This window comes from Setaria viridis, chromosome 4 (genome assembly GCF_005286985.2).
Source record: "Setaria viridis chromosome 4, Setaria_viridis_v4.0, whole genome shotgun sequence".
NCBI lineage: Eukaryota > Viridiplantae > Streptophyta > Magnoliopsida > Poales > Poaceae > Setaria > Setaria viridis.
In genome coordinates, this window is record NC_048266.2 from 11,508,605 (window position 1) to 11,535,490 (window position 26,886).

Genomic DNA, 26,886 nt, shown 5'->3' on the forward strand with positions numbered 1-26,886 from the left:
GGAAGGAGATATCTGAAGTGGCACAGCCAATAGCAGGCATGGTGAAGCCTCCAGTTGAAGGTGTAGAGTCCCGTCCGCTACCTGAAGTACTCAAGGATGTGCTAGGGAAATTCACCAGCTACATTCAGAAGATGGCGAAGTCTGTCTTCCAAGCAATTGTTGAGCTTCATCAAGTCTTTCTATCCTCAAGCCGATCTGGCTCCTGATGTGAAAGGTATAGCGGAGGACTGCTCTGACAAACTTTTCAAGCAGTACATGCAGAAGATAGACCCCATTGCAGAAGAATTAGCCAATCATTAGGTCCTTGAGTAGTTTTGAGTTGTTCGCCTTTGGGAGATATCAAGAGTACTCTTGCTCCAGTGCCCTCAAGCTTGAGTGATCCATCGAAATACATGACCCAATGCTCTGCACACTCCGCTAGCGTTGGTAGTTGATTGTCCCACCACACTGCCTTGAAATCGACTAGGGCCTGGGACTTAATTGCAGTCCTTGACTTGAATTCTAAGGACAATGCTCCAAGTTCTACCGTCCACTTAGATATTCTTTGTGTTGCATCCAGATTATGGAGAATTTCTCCCAGGGGAGAGTCAATGACAATAGGTATCTTGTGCTCCTAGAAGTAATGTCGTAACTTGCATGAGGTGAGCAGTATCGCATATAGCAGCTTCTAGACTGGTGGATATATGGTCTTGGACTCTGACAGCACCTCGCTTACAAAGTAGACAGACCTCTGTACTTTGAATACATGGTCTGGTTCCGTTCTTTCAACCACAATCGCCATGCTGACAACATGAGTAGTTGCGGTGATGTAGAGCAGCAAGTCTTCATTGGGGTTTGGTGCCGTGAGGACTGGTGGCTTTGATAGAAAGTCCTTCAATTATTGTAGGGCTTGATCTGCCTCCTCAGTCCACTAAAACTTGTCTTGCCACTTGAGTAGTTTGAAGAATGGTAGGCCTCGTTCTCCAAGCCTTGAGATGAATCTATTGAGGGCTACCATGCATCTAGTCAGTTTCTGGACGTCCTTGATGCCTGATGGAGCATGCATATCAGTGATGGCAGAGATCTTCTTGGGGTTGGCTTCAATGGCTCGATGATTAATGATAAACCTGAGTAGTTTCCCGGATGGCACGCCAAAGACGCACTTTGTCGGATTAAGCTTCCACAGGAATTCTCGCAAACTAGCAAAGGTTTCTTCTAGGTCAGCAATCAGATCATCAGGATTTCTTGTCTTTATGACCATGTCATCCACGTACACTTTGACATTACGGTGTAGCGGTTTGTTGAATCACTCCTGGATTTCCCGTTGATAAGTGGTGCCTGTGTTCTTCAAACCAAACAACATTGTTGTCTAGCAGAAAGCTCCGTATGGGGTGATGAACATGGTCTTGATTTGATCTTCTTCTTTGAAAGCTATCTGGTGATACCCTGAGTAGCAATCGAAGAAACAGAGTAGGGCACATCAAGCTGTGGAGTCGATGACTCGATCAATCCTAGGGAGCCCGAAGGGATCCTTTGGACAGTTCTTGTTGAGGTCTGTGTAGTTGACACACATCCTCCATTCATTGTTATTTTTCTTTCGCACCAGGATGGGATTGGCAAGCCAATTGGGCGATAGACTTCTTTTATGAAGCCTACCGCGAGTAGTTTGGCTAGCTCTTTCTTGATGGCTTCCCTTCTGTCTTGGGCGAATCGTCGTAGGCGTTGCCTTTCTAGTGTAGCTTTTGGATTCATGTTATGTGCTCGATCAACTCCCTAGGCACCCCCGGCATATTCGCTGGTTTCCACGTGAAGATGTCTCGGTTGGCCCGGAGGAAACTGACGAGCGCACTTTTCCATTTAGGATCTAGCCATGTGCCAATCAGGGCTATCTTGGAGCAATCATCAGTCTCAAGGTAAATGGCTTTGATGTCTACTTTACTTGTCAGCTTGACATTGGTTGCCCCTGACTTCTTTTCTAGAATCTCAAGCTCTGTTGGGGATAGCTTCTTGGATGCGGCGAAAACTTGCATCATTGAGTTTGATACTTGGGTAGTTGTTGCTAGTTCCATGGCTTCTGTATCGCAATCATACAACCTCTTCAAGTATCCGCGCAGGGAGAGTACTCCCTCGGGTCCCGGCATCTTGAGTACTAAGTACACATAGTGCGGGATGACCATGAATTTGGCCAATGTTGATCTTCCAAGGATGGCGTGGTATGATATTTTGAAGTTCACCACCTCAAACCAGATGTATTCTGCCCAGTAGTGTTCTTTGGTCCCAAAGGTAACTGGCAAAACCACCTGTCCGTGGGGTACAATTGTGTTGCTTGGGATATCCCATAGAATGGAGAGTTCATTGGGGCAAGCATATCGGTGAGTCGAGGCCCATCTTCTTCAGTGTCTTGGCAAGCAGGACGTTGAGACCGCTACCACCGTCGATGAGTACTTTAGTAAGTCTGGAGCAAGCAACAACCAAGTCTAGGATGAGGGGATACTATCCTGAGTCTGAGAAACTAGTCCATTGGTCCTTTCTGGAGAAGGTAATTGGCACCTCGGACCATTTCAGGAACGTTGGCGTTGTAGGTTCAATGGACATTATCTCTCGAACAGTGAGCTTCTGGGACCACTTAGTAGTAGTACCTGGGGTTCCGTCGAAGATGATGTTGATGGTATTGGATGAGTTCTAGAACTTGCCATTGTCACCATCATCTTCTTCTTCCTTAGCCTTACCCTTGTCTTTGGTGCTAGATGGCTCTGGCAGGTCCTTCATGACTCTTCTTAGATTGAAACAATCTATCGCAGAGTGTTTGTGGTATGGGTGCCATGGGCATTATTTCTTCAGGAGTTTTTTGAATGAGGGCCTATCTTGATTCTTCTTGCCACCATTCTTGGACAAATGCAAATTTTCCACGACGGTATTGTCTGGCTTGCGCTTGCAGTTGTGACCTCCCAAGTAGTTATTTCGGTTTTCATTATTGGGGTGATCATTGCAGTTCTTGTCATTGCGTTGGCCATTGTTTTGATTGTTGTTGTTCTAACCCTTGTTGCGATTGGGCTCAAACCTTTCGATCTCCCTATCTTCTTCATCTGCCCATGTCTATACCATGATCTTGAGAGATTTGACATCAGTGGGGCATCTTCTGCCGAAGTACTAGAACATCCGGTGGTCGTGGATACCGTTTTGGAAGCAGTCAATAACGTCACGCTCCATGACATCCACAATTGTGGCCTTCTTGTTGAAGAAGCGATATAAGTAGCTCCGCAGGGTCTCATCTTCTTGTTGTTTAACTTGAGATAAGTCGATCCTGTTGCCAGGACACCACATTGCCCTTGTGTAGTTGTTGGTGAACGCTACCTTGAGGTCCTTCCATGAGTTGATGGAGTTCTTATCCAACGATTCGAGCCATGTGAGTGGCACTGCCTCCATGCAGATAGGGAAGTAGATGACTTTGGTGTCGTCGTTTACCCCAGCTACTTGTACTGATAGCGAGTAGCACCGGAGCTATTGGACTGGGTCCTGCTTACCATCATACTTAGTAAGACCCGAGGGTTTGAACTTTTCAGGTACAGTTGTCCTCCTCACACATCTTGAGAAGGCAGGGAACCCATCAGTACCATCTCCTAGGTATTCGACTTCTTGCTCACACTCACGGTGCCGTCCATCAATGATGGTACGAGCATTGCAGCTGGTGTTGATCTTGTTGTGGAGGTCTCTTACATGGTGTTCGGGCTCTGGGTTAGCTCCACGGTGGCCACGGCCTCCCGAGGGTCTTGCCCGAATACCTTCAGCTCCAGCTTGACTTGGTCTAGTGCCTCCAGGTTGACTTGGTCTGGCACCTCCAGGTTGACTTGGTCTGGACAGAGAGCCTCTATGGCTGCTGACATGTTGACTTCGCTGGGATGGGGAGCATTAGACTGACTGTATCAGATTCTGCTAATCGAGTTGCTCGTACGCGAGCTTGTTCAGCCAACTGTCTTGTGTACTTGTTCTGAGGCATCACGTGGGTGATGAGATCAATAGACGTGACGGTAGCCAGGGAAGTACGATGGTGGCGGTGAATTCTGTAACAACTCTGCCTTAATTAGGTGTACTTAAACCTAAACCAGTTGTTAGTCGCTAAGCAAAAGAGGTAAAATGTCCTTTTGACCCTAAAAAGCTCTTTTTGGAGTTAAATTTAAGACTTGAGTTTTTATATACAAACTTAAATCTTTTGCCCAGATAAGAGTTGTAAAACTTTTAATTTCAAATAACTTTTGTTAAAAGACCCTTTGGCTAATTCGGAGTGCCCCCCCCCCCCCCAAAGTCGATAGTGTGCGGTGCCCGACCTTGCCTCGATGCCAGCGCGCCCAGGCATATTCGCCCGTGCGTCACTGGCGGCATGGCCGCCGTCCACCGGCAGCTCGCCGGCTCCCTATCCCCAACGAGGAAGCGATGGGACAGGAGCCTCGACGCCCAACCCACGCCCACGACAAGATGGGGCGAGCGTCGTGCTAGCCAATCGCTGGCCGAGTACATCCTTCACCCCTGCCGCGCATCCATGCCCGCCAACCGGAGCTTTGCCCGCTTGTCGGAAAAGCCACCACGCCACCATCGTCCCACGCCTTCGCCCACTCGCCCAACCAGCGCCCGCGTCTTCCTTTCCCTCGCACACCATGCCACTACCGCACACCGGCCGAGCCACCGCACCCAATCCTGCGCTTGACGCGACCAGACACACACTCGACCTCGCCAATCCTTCCACCTAGCAAAACTACGCTTGCCTAACGCTATCTTCCTTGCCGCCGATCCTTCCACCGGAGTCCCCTTCACCATCACCGCCTTTGCTGCAATGCTTGCTCTATTCTTCTCCACCGCACTCGCCGTCGCACACTCCTCTGCTTCGCGCTCAAGCACTCGCCGCCGCCTGAGCTCTCTGTGAAACTCCCCTTTTCACCCAACCCCACGCTTGGCTGACACCACCAACCACTTCATCCTCCTCTCGCACAGCTCTAGAGCTTGCTGGTTGTCCACGAGAAGCACCACCACCGTCGGAGCACCACCGGACCTCGCCGCCACCCGAAGTTTACCGCCTCCCGCCGTTCCGCTTCGACTTGTTTCTTCCCGACCCCAAGACCTCGTCCGTTGGACCGGAGGTGAGCTGCCGACCCCAATCCATCTCGCCCAACCCTGTCCGCCTCGCCCGAGTGCTGTCCATCTCGCCCGACCCTGTCCATCTCGCCCGACCCTGTCCACCTCGCCCGAGTGTTGTCCGCCTCGCCCAAGGGCTCGGCTATGTCTTTTTCTTTTGACTGAGGGTATCTGTGTAAAATTTTGAGGACTTCTCTGTGTCAAATCTGAGGATCCTGATGCAGTTATTCCTCAAGTCTAAGGGTCAGATCGTAAGTTTTCCCGATCTGACTCTTTTAACTCGTTTTAAATCGATAGAAGCTTGGAAGTTACATCTTAAATCGAGGAAAAATCAGAAAAATGAGAAATCACTTGGGTTGGAATCCTCGTTCTGAGTAAAATCCAATAAAGTGGGTTCCGCACCTTTTCCTGTAGTTTTGCTACAGTTTTTGGGTTAAATCCTTGCAACCGCTGTTGAAATCACCGTATAAGTGTCTTACCCTTGCATTGCATTTCGTGTAGAGCTGAACCTCGCCGACGGCACGTACGAGCTTCACCCGACGCTGGAAGACAAAGCCGTAGCAGAGCTGCCACCTACAGGAGTCAAGCCCGTGCACGCCGAGGACCAGTTCGCTACCGCCTCGCTTGAAGACAAGCTCCGGAGCATAACCCAGTTTTTCTAAACTTGTGCATGCCTTTTGTTGTTATGTGTGTGCATTTACGTTCCATGAGTTGATTGACACCATAGATGCATGACTTAGATTCCCTTTGATCTGAACACTAGTATGATAGGCCGAGTAGCTGCCTTGCTTAAATAGGACTCGGTAAAAGTTGAGTGATTTCCTGTCACTCGCGAGTTATAGGAGTTGCTTGCTCTCCTTTTTGTTACAACTATAAGGACGATGGACGGGGCAGGGCTCTGTGAACTATTTTGGTGGTCGGTGGATTGCCCCATCTGTCTACATGAAATTGGTTTAAGGTCGAAAGGTGATGGTGTTCGTGATCAAGTGTTTGAAAGTACTAATCTCATACCTAGGATGGGATAGGGAAGCCTAGTACCTGATTGAACTGGGGCGTAGCTTATACCCCTGCTTTCCCTGGAACGAGGTTCCCATGGTGCATCATGTGGGTGAAAGTGCGGTCATAGTGCAGTAATAGGCCAGGACTGTGGAGCATTGCATGCCAAGAGAAGTTTGGACCTGACACACGCTTGGGAATTGATGGGGATGGCTGAAAAATGAAGCAACCCTTCGTGGTGCGCGGATGTCATGAGATTAGGTTCACCATGCATGGTTAAGAAATTCGAATCGATTCGTCTGCCTCTCACAGTTTGGGACTGCTTGATCGCTATGCTACACTAAGTAAGAATGGAAGATGATGGTGATCTAAATATTGTTACTTGCTTAATTGCTTGGAAACCATTGCTTGTTTAGTATAGCTGCTAACCTAGAATGGTAAACAACAATAGAACTTGTGGCTAAAATGTTGAAAGTAAGGATCTACTGTAGTCGCTTTTGGCAAATCAAACCCCTCAGCCAAAAAGCCTTGCATGTCTAGAAGTTGGTGGATTAGAACCACCCGTCGGTTAAGTCTTGTTGAGCATAGTTGCTCAGCCTTGCTTGTCGCACATCTTTCAGGTGATGTTAAAGCCCCTGATTTTGCTGCTTGTGGCACTTGGCCTCCCCAGCTTCCTCCTGGGTGGACGGTCGAGTGGGATCCCTCCTCGGACGGCGAGGATGGGACTCATTGATGTCATGATCGGCCTTGTCGTGACGTCCGACTCCGACGCTAGCTTCCGTTAGATCATTTTCGCTGCTTAAGAACTCCGCAACTATGTTTGAATTTCGAACCCGATGTGTAATAAATTAATGTACTTATTTAATTTTGGATGATCTATTGTATTCTCTGGAACCACTCACCTTCGTGTGAGCTCTGCTTTCTCGGTCCTGTGTAGTGGTTTATTGGATGAAATTCGACAGACTACCGAGTTAACTTGATTAAAGCATACGATCGCGTGTCAGGCGACTTGATTGTGCTTTAGCTAATTTAATTAGAGCAGTTCCGCCACAAGCTCATCCTGCAAAACATCATTCGAGTGACGCTCATGTCGCAGGTTTTTGTCCCGTTGCTCTTCTTCTTCATCCTCTTGTCTAGTAATGATGGCAAAGAGTTCTCACTCTTGAGAGTTGCTTCCCGAGCTTGAAGTGATGACCTTCATGGTGCCGCCTTCCTCGTAGATGGGCGACAGAGGAGCTCTCTCCTGGTACGGGAGAGTGTTGAGGTAGGCGATAAGGCGCGAATTGTCATCTTTGGCAAGAGCAGGTGGCTTCATGTTGGGCTAGTAGATGAATCTGCCTTGGGGAGTTGATATGATTACCAGGCCCTACTGCGGACCTGATAAAGGAGTCTTCTCGTCCAAATCCGAGTAGTAGTTGAGGTCCTTGATTGTATCTGTATCGGATTGTGATCTTTATTGGGCAGCCTGATAAATAGTGGCCACATTGCGGAGTCCGAACGGGAATCAACTCGGGTGGTAGTTTGACTCGCACGATGGCTTATGTGCTAGCCCATGAAAGTCAATCTGACTGGCAGAAGAAGTTGAGTTGAACTCAGACTCGTCCCCCCAGCCTCTGACTAGGTCAGAAATTGAAAATTCGCTAAAATTCTTGATGAGATCCTCTTGAACTTGGCGCTGGAGGTTCATGGTTTGTTGCTTCTTCTCCGGGATCAACGCAATGTGGCGGTGGAAATTTCTAGCGCTGGTCAACCTAGGAGACGAATTAAGGATCGTTAATGAAGGCAAGTCCTAGCACCCACCCCTTGATCATATTTTTATCCTATGTTTATGTAGATAATAAAATATACCAAAGTAATAATTGGACTTGCATGATTTTTGAAAGCCATAGGGACAACCCCTCTATTTCCTTCCTCGCCTTGACTTGAAGCCAATTCTAGCCAGAAATCCTATTAATGACCCTTGTCATGACTAGATCGATGATCGAGTGTCATTTAGAAATAGAATTCCTTATAAATATCACAATCATTATGTTTTCATGGAAAACCCTGAAAGGCATAAGTTTAATAAAATAAACCAACCAAAGAGTTAGAAACCATTAAGGATAGGACACGGGAGTAAGGGAGCAACCTCGTTGGAGGATTTTGTCCCAATGCTTACTCCAGTCATATAAGGATTGGTTCGTGGGAAAGTCTTTCTAGTGATATGTATAGCCATGCGTGATAAAAAGGTACAGCCTTCGGGAGTGCCTAATCATGTGAGGCCTTGATTCACACCCCACCAGCGAAACGTAGTAAACCATCCCAAGGGGCCACAGTGGACAACAGGTAGACTGGAGTAGGACCTTCGTAGAGTCCTAGGTTCGGTCAGCATGGGTCATAGGTTGAGGTCAAGAGGACCTAGTGGCATTGTATGCCAAGTTATGATGCATCTTTTTCCTAGGATAGTGTCCATGTGTGGACGTAGTATGGCCCCTGCTTAGATCCCAACAGTATCTTTGGATGGAGCTAGGAAATGTTGTTTAGGAATAGACGCCAGTGGGTACGGGTCTTGTAGGTCAGTACCGCCTAAAGCTGAGGTATGGGCTGACCGAATGTATGGGTAAAGTGTACACCTCCGCACAGAGTCATAAATATATCTGGATAGCCAAGGCTCACGCTTACAAGCCCACATAGTCAAAGCTTCTGTTGATTAAAATCATAACTTGAGTGTGGTAAGATGGGGCTGAGGCCCTAAGAGAACAATTTAGAATGAGGCATAAGCCGGCCCAGAAGGACCCTGACGATCTCTGGTGCTCCTTAAAATTTGGGAACTAGTAGGGGAGGTAAGATTCCCCCTCCAGGGCCAAAAACTTAAAGAACATGCTTTCTTCCTATTCTTTACCAAAACTAACCTCACCCTGCATAAAATGAGTTTCTTCAAATAAAACCAAACCTCATAACCTCTCCTTGATCATCTCTGCATATAATATAATTTCAACACTAGGATTTGCTGTGAGTGTACTCAGACTTGCTTTCATTATACAGGAATAGGACTAGTGGTGCTCTAAATTCATTATACTTGTGGAATGGGTAACTGCACCGCTCTCCACTACGTAAAGGTGAAAACCCTTTTTCTATGATTTTAAGCATCTTTTATTGTTTTGATACTAAACTGTAATGAGGACTGTATCAGCTACTGATCCAGGGATTGATACAGGGATGGATACAAGTAATCAGCAGGTTTCCGAAAGGAAGACGCTACTTGGGCGGTGAAGACGAAGGTTCCACTGACTCAGCCTCATCCTGTGGTTTATTTGTGCCGCCTGAAACGGTAGTACTAAGTGGATGTGAAACACCCGGGACTAAGGGTGGAGCATAACGACCACCAAAAGCAGGTTCCTGACCCGCGGCAACAGCTTCTTGATGACGTTTCTGCAAATAACGAAGCATTGCTTTTTCCAACGCGCTCATTTTCTTCGGCTTATGCTAAGGGCCAACTATGATTTTCCCCTTGCCGAAAGAGGAACGGCGATCGCCCCCACCATAGTCACTTCCTCCAGTAGAAAAAGCCATCTATGTACAAAAATTATTACCTTAGCACTGCAAAAGTTGTTGAACTTGAAGACCGTGATCATCTCGCGAGCATATCCTCAACTGGGAGGCACCGCACTTTGTCATGAAAAAGGTTCGATGCTACAAAAAAGGGGGACACAGTCACGATGTTCGTATCCACTCTTTCTCGTAGAATCGAACCTCCTTCTTGACATACGTTGCTGCTCGGTGGAGAACATCATCACAGAGATGAACACGGTATGCAAGTTCAACAAGTATGGATTTGAAAAACCATATTGAATTTGATAAGTTCAACAAATAGCAGAAGCCATCTATGTACAAAAATTCTTACCTTAGCACTGCAGAAGTTGTTGAACTTGAAGACCGTGATCATCTCGCGAGCATGTTCTCAACTGGGCGGCACCGCACTTCATCATGAAAGAGGTTCGATTCTACGGAAAAGGGGACACGGTCATGATGTCCGTATCCATTCTTTCTCGTAGAATCGAACCTCCTTCTTGACATACGTTACTGCTCGGCGGAGACATTCCTCGCCGAGATGAACACGGTATGCAAGTTCAACAAGTATGGATTTGAAAAACCATATTGAATTTGACAAGATAAACCATCTAGACAAGGTAACATCATTCTTATATACTATATATGACACATCAATCTCCCTCACATTCTAGCTCAAAATACCCCTCCATTTTCTACTTCATCACATTCTAGCAAATAATCTTTCCATCTCCAAAGCATCAATCAAAGCATAACACGAGGATGAAGTAGCAAACCTTCACAACACTTGTGTTGGCTGAGTGAAATTCCCACGAAAATGAGGAAAAAAATTCGTGCAGCACCTCCCTTGCTTCGGCACCACCGGAGAGTAGGTGAAGCTCAGCTCTCTGTCTATGTGGTGGACTGGCTCGGGCTGGAGGAGGAAGAAAGGCCTCTGTCTTGGTATATAACGGGGATGAGTTTTTATCCCGGTTAAAAACTCCAACCGTTTGTCTCGGTTGAAAGATTAGTCCCGGTTGGAGCCTCCAACCGGGACAAAAGGATGCCCCTTTAGTCCCGATTGCAAATACCAACCGGGAGTAAATCTCCCCTCCATTTTTGCCTACCGTGGCGCACCCTCTTTTGTCCCGAGCCAACTTTAAACCGGGACAAAAGGGGGCGCATCGAAAGCCAATTCTCTACTAGTATCTTCTAGACAATATCTAACTACCAAGAACTGTTCAGAAGTGCACTATTTAAATTAGTTTTCTTCAATAGCAAGTTAGTTCTTACAATTCTATCCATCCTATCATGTAGGGGAAGTTATGGATTTCGATTCATCGACTTTCGAAGTATTTGGTCTGTGACAGTAAATGCAATTTAATTTTCCAAACAATTTTCAATATTGTTATAAGTGTACCTTGATGCTATTGATATATCACAGTATATTGAGATTTTGTTTGTGGATATAGATTACGCATGCTATTTTTCTTGGTTTTATGTATTTTGTGTGTACATGTACTCACAAATTTGGTAGAGGAAGAGACAGATTAAACAAACTGGTGGTGCGATACATTTAAACTACAATGTTACTGCACAACACAACAAAGCTTCCTTTGTATACAGATATATAGCACACATGGGCAGTAGTACTCAAGCAGACGGTTCTCCCGTTAAATATTTTTCCCCCAAGAAGAAAGAACCACCCAAAACTCTCCCAAGAGCTAGCGCTTATTCTGTTCCGGCGATCTTCTTCTTCAAGGTCTCAATGTCAGTAGCCAACTCTTTCCGGCTCTCCTGCAATCAAAAAGGAAAGAGGACGAATTTATTTCTGTAAGTTACGCCGAGATGCACGCGTTGCCAGTGCAAGGAAAACAGCTACGAAGTTGGAATGATTATATTTAAGCCAGATGCCTTGATAATTCAATATTTCTAGTGCGTTAGCTCTCCAGCCGAAATATGTTTAGTTATTGGTTCGTTATTACCTTGAAGAGGAGGTAGCGGTAGACGAACCAGCCGGTGTAGCCGAGCCCAACGAGCTCCAAGATTTTGGGGAGCTGCTCGATCAACCACACGGTATCACAGATTAGCACAATTCAGAGCAGCACGCACCAACACATACAAGAAGTTACATCATCACGAACACTACGACGACGTACCAGCGGCACGGCGTTGATGGCGCCGACAACCACGGACGTGAGCCAGAGGGCGACGACGGCGCCGCCGCCGTACAAGAGGACGGTGGGCTTGTCCTCAACGGCGTCCCACTGCACGATACGTCAAAGCCACGTCACATTGCCTCATGCTCATGGATTGCACCGCAGGCAGGCGTTCATCAACAGATACTAGCTAACACACGTACCTTGGCTTTGAGGTCCTCGATGAGCTCGTCGCCGGAGGCCGATGTGTCCTCGGAGGCGGCCTTCACGCGGAGCAGGGACAGCCTCGGCGCATCTGCAGAGGGAATCGCCAAAACAAACCATCATCAGTGACCGGTGTTCCTCTGAAACTGCTGCCACAAGAATCTGCTCCGAGATCGATGATGATACCTTGGAGGCGAAGCTGGCAGGCGGTGCGGCGCGGGAGGAGGGCGGAGCCGCGCGGGACGGCGGGGAGGCGCGCGCCGCCGAGGAGCGCCACGGAGTACGCCGTGGCCGCCATTGCCGCCGGTGGCACCAGCTACTACTCTACCCTTATCGCTACGGCTAGCCGAAGCGCTTCTCGACCTCTCCTTTTTTTCGCTCGCGCTCTGCTCTCTCGCTGTGTGCTGGCTCTACCTACCAAAGTGGGACGGTTATTGTGCACGTATGCTTCGGCCGTGCCCTGCTGGCCTCACGCACTGAGCGGTGAGCGCACACGTGGCTCGATGCTTGGTTCCGATTGGCTGCCCCCCTATCTTCGAAATCCATGGGTGGCCTCTCGCTCATTCCCGGGACTGATTTTGGGGCCCACCTGGCGCGGCTGTTTCTTTTTCTTGGCTTGTGTAGACTTTGGGCATTTGTTCTGATGACTGATGGGCACCTGGCACCTCGCTTTCGATGCTACGGCATGACCTTATTAGACAGAAAAATGGTAGTCATCACCGTGACACCGTTCGTACTCGTACAAGTGCAAAACCCCGAAGTACAACATGTATTGTCAATGCACAGATGAGGTTGTCAGTGAACTTGTATCAGTACAGCAAAGCATGAATTCATCTCGCTAGAACATATTGTTCACCGTTTTCTCGTTGACACATCTAAATCGTTCACTATATGGTTCTTCTCCTCACATACCTGATTCTGCTACACCGGGGAGCAGAATTTGCCTCCCCTACAGAAAGAAACTACACCTACAAAGTTAATGGGCTAAATTCCATCTGCACCCCATGACACGAGCCGAATGAAAGATGAAGAACTTCTGTTTATGGGCCATGACAGATCCAGTGACAGATCCCTTTGCACGCCCACCATGCTCCCAGTTCTCGAATAATTGACACTACACCTTCTGACCAACTGGATCACTAGTTCACTTCATCGGGACTCATCATCTGTGGAGAGATATGCATGTTGCGTCGTGCTCACTTCTTGCTCAGACCCGTCATCTTGCTCAGAATCATCTTCTTCCTCAAAATCATCTTCAACTGATTCTGTGAAGGCAAATTCAGCAATAATGGGCAAATGATCGCTGCCAATTTCCTGATAATTTATATGGCATATGTTAGAGATGAAATATAATCAGTATATAGAGGCAAAACAAACACAAGTTCAAGCCTCACTGAAGTTTAAGCTTACACTATTGATGCACCCAAAGGATACATTTAGAATACTACAAGGCATATCAGACGAGGCATTACCCTGGTTGGAAGACCCCTTGTTCTCCTCAAAACACCTATTGGGAACGTGTCCAAAACTCTAGAGCATTCAAGTCCATGAGTATACCTTTGATAAAAGAATTTTTAGTCATATTGTGTGTGTACAAGGAGCTGCAGACGATATTTAGAGGCATACCACAAATAATCCACCGTGCCGAGAAATTTCTTGTGAAAGGAAGTTGCAAGAGGCTCAGCATGAAGACCCCTATTACTTGAATTTCCCTATGATAACTAGCAATTAGTTTCATTTAAAGGCCCAAATGTAAAAAAGTCGGTGTGCTCCAGATATAGTAACACAAACTGGTACCTTTAAATTAGCATATGAACTACTGAGCTTCAATGGATGTTCAGCGACCATGACATTCGAATACCCTGTTGCATTTCTTACTTCTTCATCACTCCATTGGTACTTCAGTGAGCTACGAGAAATATTCAGATAAGTCTCCAACAGAGCAGATAAAGATAACTGCCTTCTACAATCAGATGTAAATTCAGACTGCTGACCTACAAAGCTCGTATAGATCAAATTCAGAGCTATCAAGTCCAGATAACTTTCTTCTATCATGCAAAGAAATGTTCAGCTGGTGACACAAAAATCAAACACAATGCACGTGCAAGTTAAATTTTGTAATAACTGGGGATAACTATAACTTCTAAGAAATTACTACCGCCAGTCGCGAAAGCTTGTTGTTTCAGACAAGCTATATAAGCTGCAAACAGGTTAAGTTTTCTTGACCGGAGGGAGTATAAGGCATCACTCTACCTTCATTGTCGACAAGAACTTGTAGATAGCACTCTGCTCTCGAAGGAAACAAGAAAACAAAATAGCAGAAGAAATAACAATGTCAGCAACATATCAGAAAGGCACACATATTCTTTAAACTAGATATCATATTAAGAACTTGAGATGGCCTAATGTACCACACTACTATGGCCACATAACTAATTTATAGAATATTACTAATGAATACTAGTGTGTTCACATTGCTATTGCATACCAAGATACTTGCTACACATCATTTTGTGCTATAAATAAGACAATCATATGTGTCAAGAGGAAATAGAAACATACATCAGGTGTGCTGTTGAAATCACCAGCAAGCACAATAGGAATTTCATCCCATTTTTCAGCAAGAGCATTTGCCTTCTCAAGTAGCAAGCGAATCTGCAGGGAGGACAATGAATTGGGTAATGTTCTGGGTGGTAAGAAAGCAACTTATTTTAAGCCCAAATGTCAAAACTATACATTCTATTAGCATCAGGCCATCAGTAAATATGATCATATCAATATAAATAGGGAAATTGTTAATAAAGGATATAAAGGGGAATAAATGAGGCTGAAGTAAACAGATATACCTGGCCCAATTTTACATCACCCCTCTTTGGATTAAACAAAACATGAATATTCCCGAGTACTAATTTGTGTGTTCCATTAAGCTGAAAAGTAAACAGATAAAAAAACAAACAGAAAATAAGGTCAATATACCAGCAATAAAACACCATTTACTTGGCTTTAAATTGACAAAGACAGCTTCAAAATAATAGCAGACTTTACACCTTATGGCAATTAGGGAACAGTTTCTGTAATTAGTAATAGACAGGTTTTGTTGATATTCTGTTTAGCAAATATACAATCATGAGTCAAATTGAGGTTCACAGCACAGGAGTGGCATACATGCAATTATTCTTGAACTAACAAATGCTAATTAAAGTACCTCAAAAACACATATTTGAGCAACATTATTTCGGAGATTGAATTCACTAAAGTCAATACTATCTTCCTCAAGCAGACGTAACCTACATTTGGAAACAAAGAAAGAAGATGAAAATACCACTTTATTCAGATCAACGGAATTACGAATATAACAAAGGCCAAATGCATCATTCATACCGTTTTGACTTCCAAAACATGGCACATCCATCTCTAGTATCTCCAGTTCGCCTCTGATGATCACACAACTTTCGCTTAAGAACTGGAACACAGCAATATTTGAACGGTAGCATTTCTATGGAGAAGTGATGTACCTGATATATACCTTCATACCCTCTGCTCTTCATTCCTGCAGCAATGTCCTGAAACCTATCCACCTCCTAACTTCCAGATAACGAAGTGTTATGCAGTACAGTCCGAAAATGTCATCGCCAGCATGGAGACTAGTAAGTTCTTACCTGAAGACACACTAGGTCAGGGTCCCAGTGCCTAATTTCATGGATAATAAGCCGCCTCCTTGAATCCCACCTCATTGCATCCCAAGGGACATCCCGATAGAGGTCAGGATGATTCCTTGCATGGTAATCAGCCAAGATGTTGTACGACATGATTGTGCAGGCATCTAGGAAAACAAAGCACAAGCACTAAACTAATGCAAGGGTGTCATAATTCCACACTAAATAATATGCACCAATACAGCTTCATGGCAGACGACCAGAAAAAATATCGCAACTTAAAGGGGGGCACAGAATTGTGCTGATTCGTGCAAATTCCTTAATAGCGATCTAATTTGGTGAACAATGTCCTATCCAGTTCCTAGTATAGCAAAACTATAAAATAAGAAAGCAACGTCGCGACCATACTCAGGCATATTGACAAACACTTAGTGAGCAGAGGCAACTGGCAACTATGTTCTCCCAAAAATTAAGCAAAAGCTAGATTAGTAAAAGCGACGAATACCTCCAGAGGAGGATGTCGAGGCGCCCTCCGAGGAAACCCACCGCCGCGAGGTGGGCAAGGCAGACTGCGGCGGGCGGAACTGTCGCCAGACGCGATCAGGGGCACGCTCGGGGGCTCGCCAACGGCTGATTTGGTCGCGGGGCGCGACGTGCTCGGCGGAAGCGCGCCACGACGAAGTGCTTCTTGTGGAGGGGGGCGAGCGGCCGCGCTTCCTCGGGGGGCGGACGGCGGGTGCCGGCGGCGAGAGGCGCGCGCGCGGGGCGGCGGATGATGCCATTGCGGCGCGGCGAGACAGGGCGGTTGGGGAAACGCGCGACGCGTCCCGCTTTGGGGGCAGCGCGCGACCCGCCTGGTTGCCTTCCTGCGCTCCTCCTCTTTCCTTTCGTAGGGATGTTCTGTTTAGCAGCTCCTAAATTTACTCGAATCGAATGTTTAGATACTAATTAGGAGTATTAATATATACTAATTACAAAATCAATTACACAGATGCAGGCTAATTCACGAGACGAATCTATTAAGATTAATTAATCCATCATTAGTACATGTTTACTGTAGCATCACATTATCAAATCATGAACTAATTAGTTTTATAATTAGCTCATGTTTAGTCCTCCTAATTAGCCTCCGAATATTCGATGTGACATGAATTTTAGTCCAGACTAAAGATCCAAACACTCATGTAGCCTTCTTAAAAAACGAAAATAGCAACAACCGCGGGACGAGACGGTGCGGGAGGTGTCTTCCGCAGTGTGATTTATAGGGTGCGGCACTGTTTCTCGACCCCTCCCCATCTTCCTCCCCAAATTGGCGCCGCTCCTACGCCCTTGTGCAATAGTGCCTGCTACTACGCCGCCGTCCCAACCCGTGGAAAAAAAAGGGCAAATCCCTGTTAGAGAAGAAGGCAAATCCCTCCAACTAATCTGGATTAAGGTAAATCTGTCATCCTTGCTTGCTGCGATTTGCCTCGACGTTGTTGGATTTTGCATCTGCAAACAAGATCACTTCTGTGGGGATATATAAAAATGAAAATTGCCTCTGCAAATTTACCTATTCGTGGTGAAATATTATGTAATTTTGTCGTGCTTTGCTACAATTTAGTGTCAGAAGTTACAATCTGCATGATTTTGGAGGTTTCATGGATAGTTTTTGGCTGATATGGTAATTTAAGCTCAAGGAAACATATCTGTTTTTGGTGTGGCAACTTATGCTTTCCTAGCGTAGCAATTTGTATGTTAGGTGTGCCTATGTTACTAACGGATTGCATATGCTTATTTCTTTTTCTCTTACATATCAACTTCTGTTTTGTGTTACAATCCCTGATCCTAGCCTTTTGTTTGTATTTTTATTTTGCAGTTCCAAGATGCTTTTTTGAGGTCTATTTGATCTGAATGCTGAGTTGCTGCCTACTACTGACATTCCAGATGTGGGTGTTGTTGGGCATGATGAGATTGATGAGGTGTTTGAAGCCCTGTTGCCTAAACCTGTACCTACTCCAGATGCCACCTGTACCTACTCCAGATGCCACATTGTTGCAGCTTATCAGTCCACCTATGCCCAGCAGCAACTTGGGTGTTCAGTACCAACAGTAGCAACTGGGGCGTTCAGTAGCAACAATAGCTTGATTCAGAGGTGCTGCAAGCTGAGTCCGGCGGTGTCATGCTCGCATGATTGTGAGGAAGACATCCCAAAATCAGTGGGAGGTTGTTCATTTTGAAAAAGAACACAATCATGACTGTGTGAGAAAATTCTCGCTCACAAAATACCTTAACTCCCACTGAGAAATACCAAGTGAGGAAAGGGAGTTCATCAACCTACTCCATGGCTGCAACATTACAACTACACGAGCTTATCAGATAATGGGCGAGTTGTACGGTAGCATTGTGCATTGCCCATACATAGAGGGTGACGCCAAGAATTTGCGTGTTGAGTACCGTGCTGAAAATAAAGGCAAAGATATGAAGGCCACACTTGATTACTTCGAGGAGTTGAAGAAGGAAGATCCTGACTTCTATTACAATTACACTCTCGATGACGAGGATAGGGTTGAGAATTTATTTTGGGTGGATGGTGCAGCAAGGAAGGCGTATGAGCTCTACGACAATTGCATATCTTTTGACACGACATATTTGACAAATGCATACAATATGCCATGTTCACCCTTCATAGGTAAAAAATAATCCCCCTCCCCCCCCACCCCAAATCTGCTTCGCTCTAAAATTGCACCGCTGGATTTCTATGTGACTGAACCAAATTTAAGTTGCTGCTGTTGAAAAAGATATGCCATTACTGATTTGTTGTATGACTGAACATAAGTTGCTGCTTCAAATATATACAAAATGATATTATGGTTACCCATAAGTTGCTTCTTCTGAAAAAAATGTTGCTACTTGCAAAATATATGCAACTTTAGTTTTGGTTGTTAGCTCTAATTTATTTTTTAAAAACAAACTCTCAGGGATTGATAGGAATGGCTTAACTATACAGCTGGGTTGCAGGTTCTTGAGAAATGAGAAGACCGATGATTTTATATGGTTGTTTACTGAATTCAAGAAAGCAATGGGTGGGAAAGACCCTGTAACTATCATAACTGACCAGGACCTTGCAATGAAAGCTGCTATTGGTGAAGTTTTCACCACATCAATCCATAGGAATGTAAGTGGCACATCATGGAGAATTCTGTAAGACCATGGGTTCTTTTTTGAATGGCAAGCAAGAATTATCTGATGACTTCAAGGATTGTCTTGATAACAGCTTCTTGCCAAGCAAATTTGAGGGCAAGTGGCAAGTGTTTTTGGATAAACATGGCTTGAATGATGATGAGATTCAAGCATCTGTATGACATGAGGCATAGCTGGGTCCCGGCTTATTTCATGCAGTACTTTTTCCCCTTCCTCCAGATCACGGCGTGAAGTGAAGGCTTCAATGTTGTCCTGAAGCGCTATGTGAACCCAAAGAACTCAATTTACAACTCTATTCAGCAGTATAGGAAGATTCAGTGGAGGATTTTTGGCAAGCAGGATTTGCAAGAGGCAAGCTGTGGCGGAACCACCTCGGATTAGCTTGATTAAGTAGAGTTTAGCCGCCTAACATGCGACACTCCTGCCTAACTCGAGCTAACACGAAGCGTCGTCGGATTTCATCCGATTTAACCACTTAAACAGGATCGAGTTCAGCAAACCCACACAAGGTGAGCGGTTACAGAGAATACAACCAGTCCACCGAGTTTAAACGAGTTTTACTCATTTTTGTTCAACCATAAAGTCCAACATTAGAGTTTACAAAACAAGGAACAACAGAGAAAACACTAGCGGAAGACTTCGTCGGGGCCGGATATCCTGGGCGAGGCCAGCCAGAACATCACTGAGTCCTCTCCTCGCCGTCCGAGGAGGGGTCCCACTCGACCGTCCAGCCTGGCGGGAGCTGGGGCGACCAAGCACCAACCAGAGAGGGGTCGGACGCGGCAACTTCACCTGAAAACAGAAGCCACCACAAGGCTGAGCTACTAAGCTCAACAAGACTTAACCGATAGGAGTAAGGACTACTCCTCCTACTAGACATGCAAGGCTTCTTGGCCGAGGGGTTTGTTTGCCAAAAGCACTAAGTACAACCTATTTTCAAGTTTTAGCTCCGGTTCTAAGTTGATTAACCGGTCTAGGTTTTGCAAACTATTCTAAGCAACCATAGAGCCAAACAAGATGGGTAGATATAACAACCACATTGCCATCATCAGATTCCTCATTTACTCAGGGTGACATAGCGATCAAGCAATCTCAAACTGTGAGAGGTAGACGAATCGATTCGAGTTCTTTAACCATGCATGGTGAACCTAGCCTCACGACATCCGCGCACCCGGAGGTCGCTTCCTGTGTCGTCCTTCCCCATCAATCCCCTAACCCGTGTCGGGCCCATTTCCTTTGGTGCAAGGTTCCACAGACTCGGCCTCTGCCGTCCTGTGACCACACATTGCCACCACGTGCGACAACCAGTAGGGGAAACTCCGTTCCAAGAACAATGGGGCGACCGCTCACGTCTAGGTTCAATCAGGTACTAGGCTTCCTCATCCCATACTAAGTATGAGGCTAGTACTTTCAAACACTTGATCACGAACACCACCACTGTCGGGCCTTAGCAGATTTCATAGACAGACGGGGCGACCATCCGACCACCAAAAAGTTACCAAAACCCTGCCCCGTCCATCGTCCTTATAGTTATAACAGGAGAGTAAACATGCAACTCCTATAACTCGCGAGTGACAGGAAATCACTCGGCTTTTACCGTTTTCCTAGTTAAGCAATGCAGCTACTCGGTCCAACAGCTAGTGTTCAGATCATGGGGATAACTAAGGCATGCATCTAGGGTTTCAAACAACTCCTATACGTAAATGCACAAGCATGTTACAGAAGGCATGCGCAAGTCTGGTAAAACACATAGGATTTTCATGCAACCGGGGCTTGCCTTCAAGCAAGGAGGACGGAAACTGCTCGGCTCCGGGAGCGACTTCGACTTCGGAGGGCAGGAGCTCGGCTACAGCTTCTTCTTCTGGCGCTGGGTGAAGCTCGTAGAAACCGTCGGCGAGGTGTAGCTCTACACGAATGCAATGCAAGGGTTAGCTTAGACAGTTAGTTCAACAGCAACACTGGCTCGCCTGAGCCCAGAAACTCGCGACAAAGAGCAGGAGGTGATGGTGGTTCGAGAGCTGATGCTAAACAAAAGGTAAGGGTGGGAAAGGAACTAGTGGTCTGATCCTTGAACTAGAGGACGTGAGGAACCCGGGGTCCTTAGACGCAAGCGCTGAAGGTTTCCCAAGTTTTACACATACACCCTCGAGTTGAAGAAAAAGATCACAGCCAAGCCCTCGGGCGAGGCGGATAAGGGTCGGTAGAACAGACGGGGTCGGACGAGACGGAACTGGGGTCGGGCGGATAGGAGGGGTCGGGCGAGGCGGACTGGGGGTCGGCAACTCACCTTCTTCCTGAAAGGAAAGCTTGGGGTCGGGACGGAGCAGACTTGGGCGGAGGGGCTAAGGCTGGAAATGCTCCGGCGGCGGCGCTGCTTCTTGCGGAACACAAGAGAGCTCTTACGCAGCGCGGGGAGCAATCTGCTGGGTGACTTGGAGGAACTGAGAGGGAAATGGGAGAAGAACTTCCCAAGACGGGGTGGATGGCGCTAGGAGCTTGAGCAGAGAGCTAGAGAAAGCTAAAGGCAACAAGAGCGGAGGGAACTCCGGCGACGGGGGCATTCCTTTTATAGCTGCTGGGGTAGAGGAACGGAAACGGCGCGGGGAGAGAGAAGGGGAGCGGCGCGAAGGCCGGGGAGAAGCAATGGAGTGCTCTGCCGTGGCGGCGATTGAGCAACCAGGGCGGTGCTGCAGAACTCCGGGGGTGACGCCAGCGATCATTGCGTTCTGCTGTCAGGGCGGCGTAGGGGCGGGTAGACTGGTGGTTGGGATTTGGCGGAGAGCGGGCGTCGTCGTGCGGAAGAGGTGATAGAAGCGACCGGTTAAACGGCGCTAGAATCGAGGGCGCACAGGTGAGAAGACAGGCGAACGCGGGCGCGGGGGAGAGCGCGGAACAACAGATAGTCGGGCGGCTTCTGACAGAGCGGGGAAAGGAACTGTCGCGGCCGTGGTCGGGGTTGGCGGTGGAGGAATCGTCGTGTAGCGACGACCGGGCGGCGCAACTGTGGCTGAAGGGATGGAAAAGACGGGTGACATCGGTCTCCGGGGCCGGGATCTGGTAGCGTGATGATGGGCGCGGGAGGCGAGGCTCTGCAGAAAGGGGTGCAGAGGGCTTCCGCTGCCATTGGGGAAAAGGGGCGCGGGAACCCACTCTGCTGCTTGCCTGAGACAAAACTGAGCGGTGGCGTCGGAGAAAACGAGCCACGCGGCAAGGAAACTCTGGGGGCGGCCATGCAACTCGAGTGCGGCTGTCGCGTCGGATCTGGAAAAGATCTCGCGGGTCCACCTGTGGATAGATCTGACGGGGGAGGGAGATCAGCAGGATCCGTCGGTGGGCTGAGCTCGCCGGGGTCGGGAGAGGGGCGAAGCAGGAAGGGGTCGGATCTCAGGGGTCGGGACCGGCGGAAAACTGGGCACTTAGGTGCGGTCAAGCCAAACAGCTGACTAAGGTTAAGGGCTGGGATTAAGCCTAACTGGGAAGGCTTAGGGGTCGGTCGTTACAGCCTACCCCCCTTAAAAGAATCTCGTCCCGAGATTCAGAGATCAAAAGGGTGTACTGTTCTTACCTCCTTGATGGGGCAGAAAACCTGGAAAACGTTTGTTCAGATATTCGTCCGTTTCCCATGTTGCTTCGTCTTCGGTGTGGTTTCTCCAAAGGATCTTGTACATCTTTACCACTTGGTGTCGGGTGTGCCTTTCCTTTTGGTCAAGAACTCGATCTGGGTACTCGGCGTAGGTCAGGTCGGGCTCTACTTGGAGTTGTGCTTGCTCTAAGATCTCTGTTGGAACTCGGACACATTTCTTCAGTTGAGACACATGAAAAACATCATGTATTGCCGACAGCTGCTCTGGGAGTTGGATCCGGTAAGCAACGGGTCCACATATCTCCACAATCTCATAAGGGCCAACATAGCGAGGCGCTAACTTGCCTTTTATTCCAAACCGTTGCACTCCTTTGGTCGGGGAGACTCGAAGATACACCTGATCACCAAGGTCGAACTGCAGGGGTCTTCTCCGCTGGTCGGAGTAACTCTTTTGTCGAGATTGGGCAGCCTTGAGATTCGCTTGAATTACCTTCACTTGCTCTTCGGCTTCTGCCACTAAGTCAGGGCCATAGACCTGTCTTTCTCCTGGTTGGGACCAGTTCACGGGTGTCCTGCATCTCCTGCCATACAGGGCCTCAAATGGTGCCATCTTCAAACTGGCCTGATAGCTGTTATTGTAGGAGAATTCTGCTAAGGGCAGACACTTGTCCCAGTTTTTGTCATAGTGGATAACACAGGCTCTTAACATATCTTCAAGAATCTGGTTGACTCTCTCGGTTTGGCCATCGGTCTGAGGATGATATGTCGAGCTTCGGATGAGCTTGGTGCCCATAGATGCTTGTAGTTGTTCCCAAAAACGTGCCACAAACTGAACTCCTCTATCTGAGACGATAGTCTTGGGTACACCATGTAAGGAAAAGATACGGTCGAGGTACAACTCTGCATATTGCCTGACTGTGTAGGTGGTACGAACAGGTAGGAAGTGTGCCATCTTGGTCAGACGATCCACGATAACCCAGATGGAATCATACCGTTGAGTTGTAAGGGGTAATCCAACTATGAAGTCCATGCTGATGTCTTCCCATTTCCAAGAGGGAATAGGTAGCGGCTGCAAGGTTCCTGCTACCTTCAAATGACTAGCCTTGACACGTTGACAGGTGTCACATTCTGAAACATAACGAGCTATCTCTGGTTTCATTCCATTCCACCAAAAGGTTTGACTAAGATCATGGTACATCTTATTGCTGTCAGGATGGATCGAGAACTTGGAGAGATGAGCTTCATCTAGGATTTGCTTCCTTAACTCGGGGTCGGCGGGCACTACTAGTCGGTTTCCATAATACACACCTCCCGTTTCGTTCTGACGGAATTGCTTATATCCTTCCTCCTTTGCTGAGATCTTGCTGATGATCCGTTTTACATCCTTATCCTCCACTTGTGCTGACCGAATTTGGTCCTCCAAAACTGAGTTAAGGATGATGTGACCAAGGGTTCCATGAGGAATAATCTCCAAACTTAGTTTTCCCATCTTGTGACACAGGGTTTTGGTGAAGGCTGTCGACAACAAGCAGTTGCAATGGGGTTTGCGACTGAGGGCATCGGCTACCACATTGGCCTTGCCAGGATGATAGTGCACTTCCAACTCATAATCCTTTATCAACTCCAGCCATCTTCTCTGACGCATGTTGAGGTCGGCTTGAGTGAAGATGTACTTGAGGCTCTTGTGGTCGGTGTAAATGTTGCAGTGAGCTCCCATCAGGTAGTGTCTCCATATCTTCAAGGCATGTATCACTGCTACCAACTCAAGGTCATGTGTTGGGTAGTTTAGCTCATGAGGTCGTAACGCACGTGAGGCATAGGCAATGACTCAGCTGTCTTGCATAAGAACACATCCGAGTCCAGTGCCAGAGGCGTCACAGTATACGTCATACGGCCTAGAGGGGTCGGGTTGAGCCAAAACTGGGGTGGTGGTTAGCAAGTGCTTCAGGGTCTTGAAGGCTTCTTCACACTTGACGTTCCACACAAACTTGGCCTCTGTCTTTAGCAACTCGGTCATCGGCTTAGCTATCTTGGAGAAATCCGGTATGAAACGCCGATAGTAACCTGCAAGTCCAAGGAAACTCCTGATCTGGTGTACGGAGGTAGGAGACTTCCATTCCATGACTTCTTGTACCTTGCTGGGATCCACGGCGATACCGTCCTTGGAGATAGTGTGTCCCAGAAACTTGACACTATCTAACCAAAACTCACACTTGGAGAACTTAGCATAGAGCTGGTGATCTCTCAGCCGTTGGAGAACTATGTGAAGATGGTTGGCATGCTCTTTCTCGTCCTTCGAGTACACTAGGATATCATCAATGAACACCACTACAAACTTGTCCAACTCGGGCATAAACACCGAGTTCATAAGGTACATGAAATAGGCGGGTGCATTGGTGAGTCCAAAGGACATGACTAGGTACTCGTACAGTCCATATCTGGTAGAGAAAGCTGTCTTGGGTATGTCGCAGGGTCGAATCTTTATTTGGTGATAACCAGAACGAAGATCGATCTTGGAGAACACTTTTGCTCCAGCTAATTGATCGAACAAGACATCAATGCGTGGCAGCGGGTACTTATTCTTGACTGTTACCGCATTGAGGGGTCGGTAGTCCACACACATCCGTAAACTGCCGTCTTTCTTCTTCACAAACAGGGCGGGGCAACCCCAAGATGATGTACTAGGTTGAATGAAGCCCTTTTCCAACAAATCATGCAACTGGGTCTTCAACACGGCTAACTCAGCGGGTGGCATCCGATAGGGTCTCTTAGATATCGGGGCTGTGCCAGGAATCAACTCTATGGAAAACTCCACTTCTCTATCAGGTGGCATACCCAGCAAATCTTCTGGAAACACATCAGGGTACTCACAGATAACAGGGAGGTCTTCTAGACGGGCTCCCAAGAGAGGGTAAGCACAAGGAGTCAAAGACTCAGGATGGGTTAAAGATAGGGTAGAACTGCCATGAGAGGGCGAGCTGATGTAAAGAGATCGGGCTGAGGTATCTAGAACAACATGATGTCGGGCCATCCAGTCCATACCAAGGATGACATCTATGCCTTTCAGGTCAAGGATGATAAGGTTTTCTTTGAAGAGGGTGGGGCCTAGCTGGAGAGGTACAAGAATAATGACCTGATCCGATGTTATCCTTCCTCCAGGAGTGGTGATCACATAGGGTTCCTTAGTGTGACCGACACCTAACCCACATCTCTCCCTTGCCTTATTCCCGATAAAGCTATGAGAGGCTCCCGAATCAAACAACACAACAACAGTTTGATTTAAAACCAGGAAAGTACCCGTCATTACTGGCGCACCTTCGGGGAGTTCGGTCAAGCTGGTGTAGTTGAGTCGGCCTTGTCGGACTTGTACCTTGGGCCTCCTTCCTCTAGCTACCATGGGGTTCTGACCTTGTTGCTGATTCTTGTTCCTGGGGCAGTCCTTTGCGAAGTGTCCTTCATTGCCGCAGGTAAAACACCGATTACTGGCTGTCGGGCGAAGTGGCGTTGGCAGGGTCGGCCGGGGTACTTGCGGTTGGAAGCCTGGAAAACGAGGCGTTGTTGCCGTCGGGGGTCAGGCGATCCATTTCCCTGACTGCTGGGGTCGGCCAGGGGCTTATGGAGGAACCATCCGGAACCTTCGAGTCGGTGGACTCGGAAATGCCACAGAGGCCTTCCGCTTCTGGTCGGCCTTGAGGGCTTGCATGCAGTCCTCCTGAGAGATGGCCAGGTTGACCAACTCGTTGCAGGTGTCCACCCTGATGGGGTTGAGCCTTTCCCTGAGCTCCAAGCTCAGTCCTCGGCGGAATCTGTCCCGCTTCTTCTCGTCTGTGTCCGCATGATAACCAGCATAACGGCATAGGTCATTGAAAGCTTGGGCGTAATGCATCACATCCCGAGTTCCTTGAGTGAGGGCAAGAAACTCGTTGAGCTTACGCTCCAGGAGACCTTCGGGAATGTGATGCGCTCTGAACGCCGTCTTGAACTCGTTCCAGCTGACCACGTGGCCAACAGGCAGCATGGCATGGTAGTGGTCCCACCAAAGCCGTGCGGACCCACGCAGCTGCTGAGCTGCAAACCGCGCCTTGTTGTTGTCGGGGCATGGAGCGGTAAGGAGCTCGAACTTGGATTCGATCGTACGAACCCATGCATCAGCGTCGAGCGGCTCTTGTGTCTTTTGGAACAACGGGGGCTGTGTCCCCAAAAAATCCTCATACCGCGCGATATGCGGCTGCTGCTGTGCTCTTCCACCATGTGGCTGCTGGTGTTGTCCTTGCACCAGATGCCTTAGCAGCTCGGTTTGAGTTGCTAGGATTGCCTCCAATGGCGACGGGGGCGGGGGCGGGGGAAGATCCTGTCGCTGATCAGTACCACTGGGCATAGATCCGGACCTCGTGCGGTGCGCCATCTGCAAGAGTTAACGCCCCATTAATTCTCATAACCTTAGGTGCACTCCAACAAATGGGACGTATGA

General features: G+C 47.6%; 3 protein-coding genes across 3 annotated transcripts; 1 reads left to right on the forward strand and 2 right to left on the reverse strand.

Moving 5' to 3' along the window:
- Positions 1–11,180: 11,180 nt before the first annotated feature.
- On the reverse strand, positions 11,181–12,410 carry LOC117852827 (protein CURVATURE THYLAKOID 1A, chloroplastic). The gene is made up of 5 exons (XM_034735106.2): positions 12,180–12,410; positions 11,993–12,084; positions 11,790–11,897; positions 11,616–11,687; positions 11,181–11,427 (listed from the first exon to the last, which is right to left on the reverse strand). The coding sequence occupies exons 1-5, from the start codon at positions 12,289–12,291 to the stop codon at positions 11,362–11,364; spliced, it is 450 nt and encodes a 149-aa protein (XP_034590997.1). The 5' UTR covers positions 12,292–12,410; the 3' UTR covers positions 11,181–11,361.
- A 329-nt stretch (positions 12,411–12,739) lies between these two features.
- On the reverse strand, positions 12,740–16,502 carry LOC117852826 (carbon catabolite repressor protein 4 homolog 3). The gene is made up of 13 exons (XM_034735103.2): positions 16,155–16,502; positions 15,653–15,816; positions 15,509–15,574; positions 15,375–15,427; positions 15,199–15,280; positions 14,840–14,920; positions 14,556–14,648; positions 14,247–14,279; positions 13,988–14,064; positions 13,791–13,902; positions 13,620–13,705; positions 13,466–13,550; positions 12,740–13,307 (listed from the first exon to the last, which is right to left on the reverse strand). Exons 1-13 carry the CDS (start codon positions 16,429–16,431, stop codon positions 13,143–13,145), a joined length of 1,374 nt encoding a protein of 457 aa, XP_034590994.2. The 5' UTR covers positions 16,432–16,502; the 3' UTR covers positions 12,740–13,142.
- A 1,508-nt stretch (positions 16,503–18,010) lies between these two features.
- LOC140222567 (protein FAR1-RELATED SEQUENCE 5-like) lies at positions 18,011–18,993 on the forward strand. Its single transcript, XM_072293410.1, has 3 exons — positions 18,011–18,320; positions 18,610–18,806; positions 18,865–18,993. Exons 1-3 carry the CDS (start codon positions 18,011–18,013, stop codon positions 18,991–18,993), a joined length of 636 nt encoding a protein of 211 aa, XP_072149511.1.
- Positions 18,994–26,886: the final 7,893 nt, after the last annotated feature.

Excerpts from the sequence above, each read along its gene's own strand:
- LOC117852827 (XM_034735106.2), bottom strand. The coding sequence starts at position 12,291 with ATGGCGGCCACGGCGTACTCCGTGGCGCTCCTCGGCGGCGCGCGCCTC. Across the intron at positions 12,085-12,179 it reads CTGCCAGCTTCGCCTCCAAG|ATGCGCCGAGGCTGTCCCTG; the intron begins GTATCATCATCG and ends TTCCCTCTGCAG. Across the intron at positions 11,688-11,789 it reads CCATCAACGCCGTGCCGCTG|CTCCCCAAAATCTTGGAGCT; the intron begins GTACGTCGTCGT and ends TTGATCGAGCAG.
- LOC117852826 (XM_034735103.2), bottom strand. The coding sequence starts at position 16,431 with ATGGCATCATCCGCCGCCCCGCGCGCGCGCCTCTCGCCGCCGGCACCC. Across the intron at positions 14,649-14,839 it reads GTGATGTAAAATTGGGCCAG|ATTCGCTTGCTACTTGAGAA; the intron begins GTATATCTGTTT and ends TCCTCCCTGCAG. Across the intron at positions 13,308-13,465 it reads CAAGGGGTCTTCCAACCAGG|GAAATTGGCAGCGATCATTT; the intron begins GTAATGCCTCGT and ends ATAAATTATCAG.
- LOC140222567 (XM_072293410.1), top strand. The coding sequence starts at position 18,011 with ATGGGCGAGTTGTACGGTAGCATTGTGCATTGCCCATACATAGAGGGT. Across the intron at positions 18,321-18,609 it reads GCCATGTTCACCCTTCATAG|GGATTGATAGGAATGGCTTA; the intron begins GTAAAAAATAAT and ends ACAAACTCTCAG. Across the intron at positions 18,807-18,864 it reads CCACATCAATCCATAGGAAT|CAAGAATTATCTGATGACTT; the intron begins GTAAGTGGCACA and ends TTGAATGGCAAG.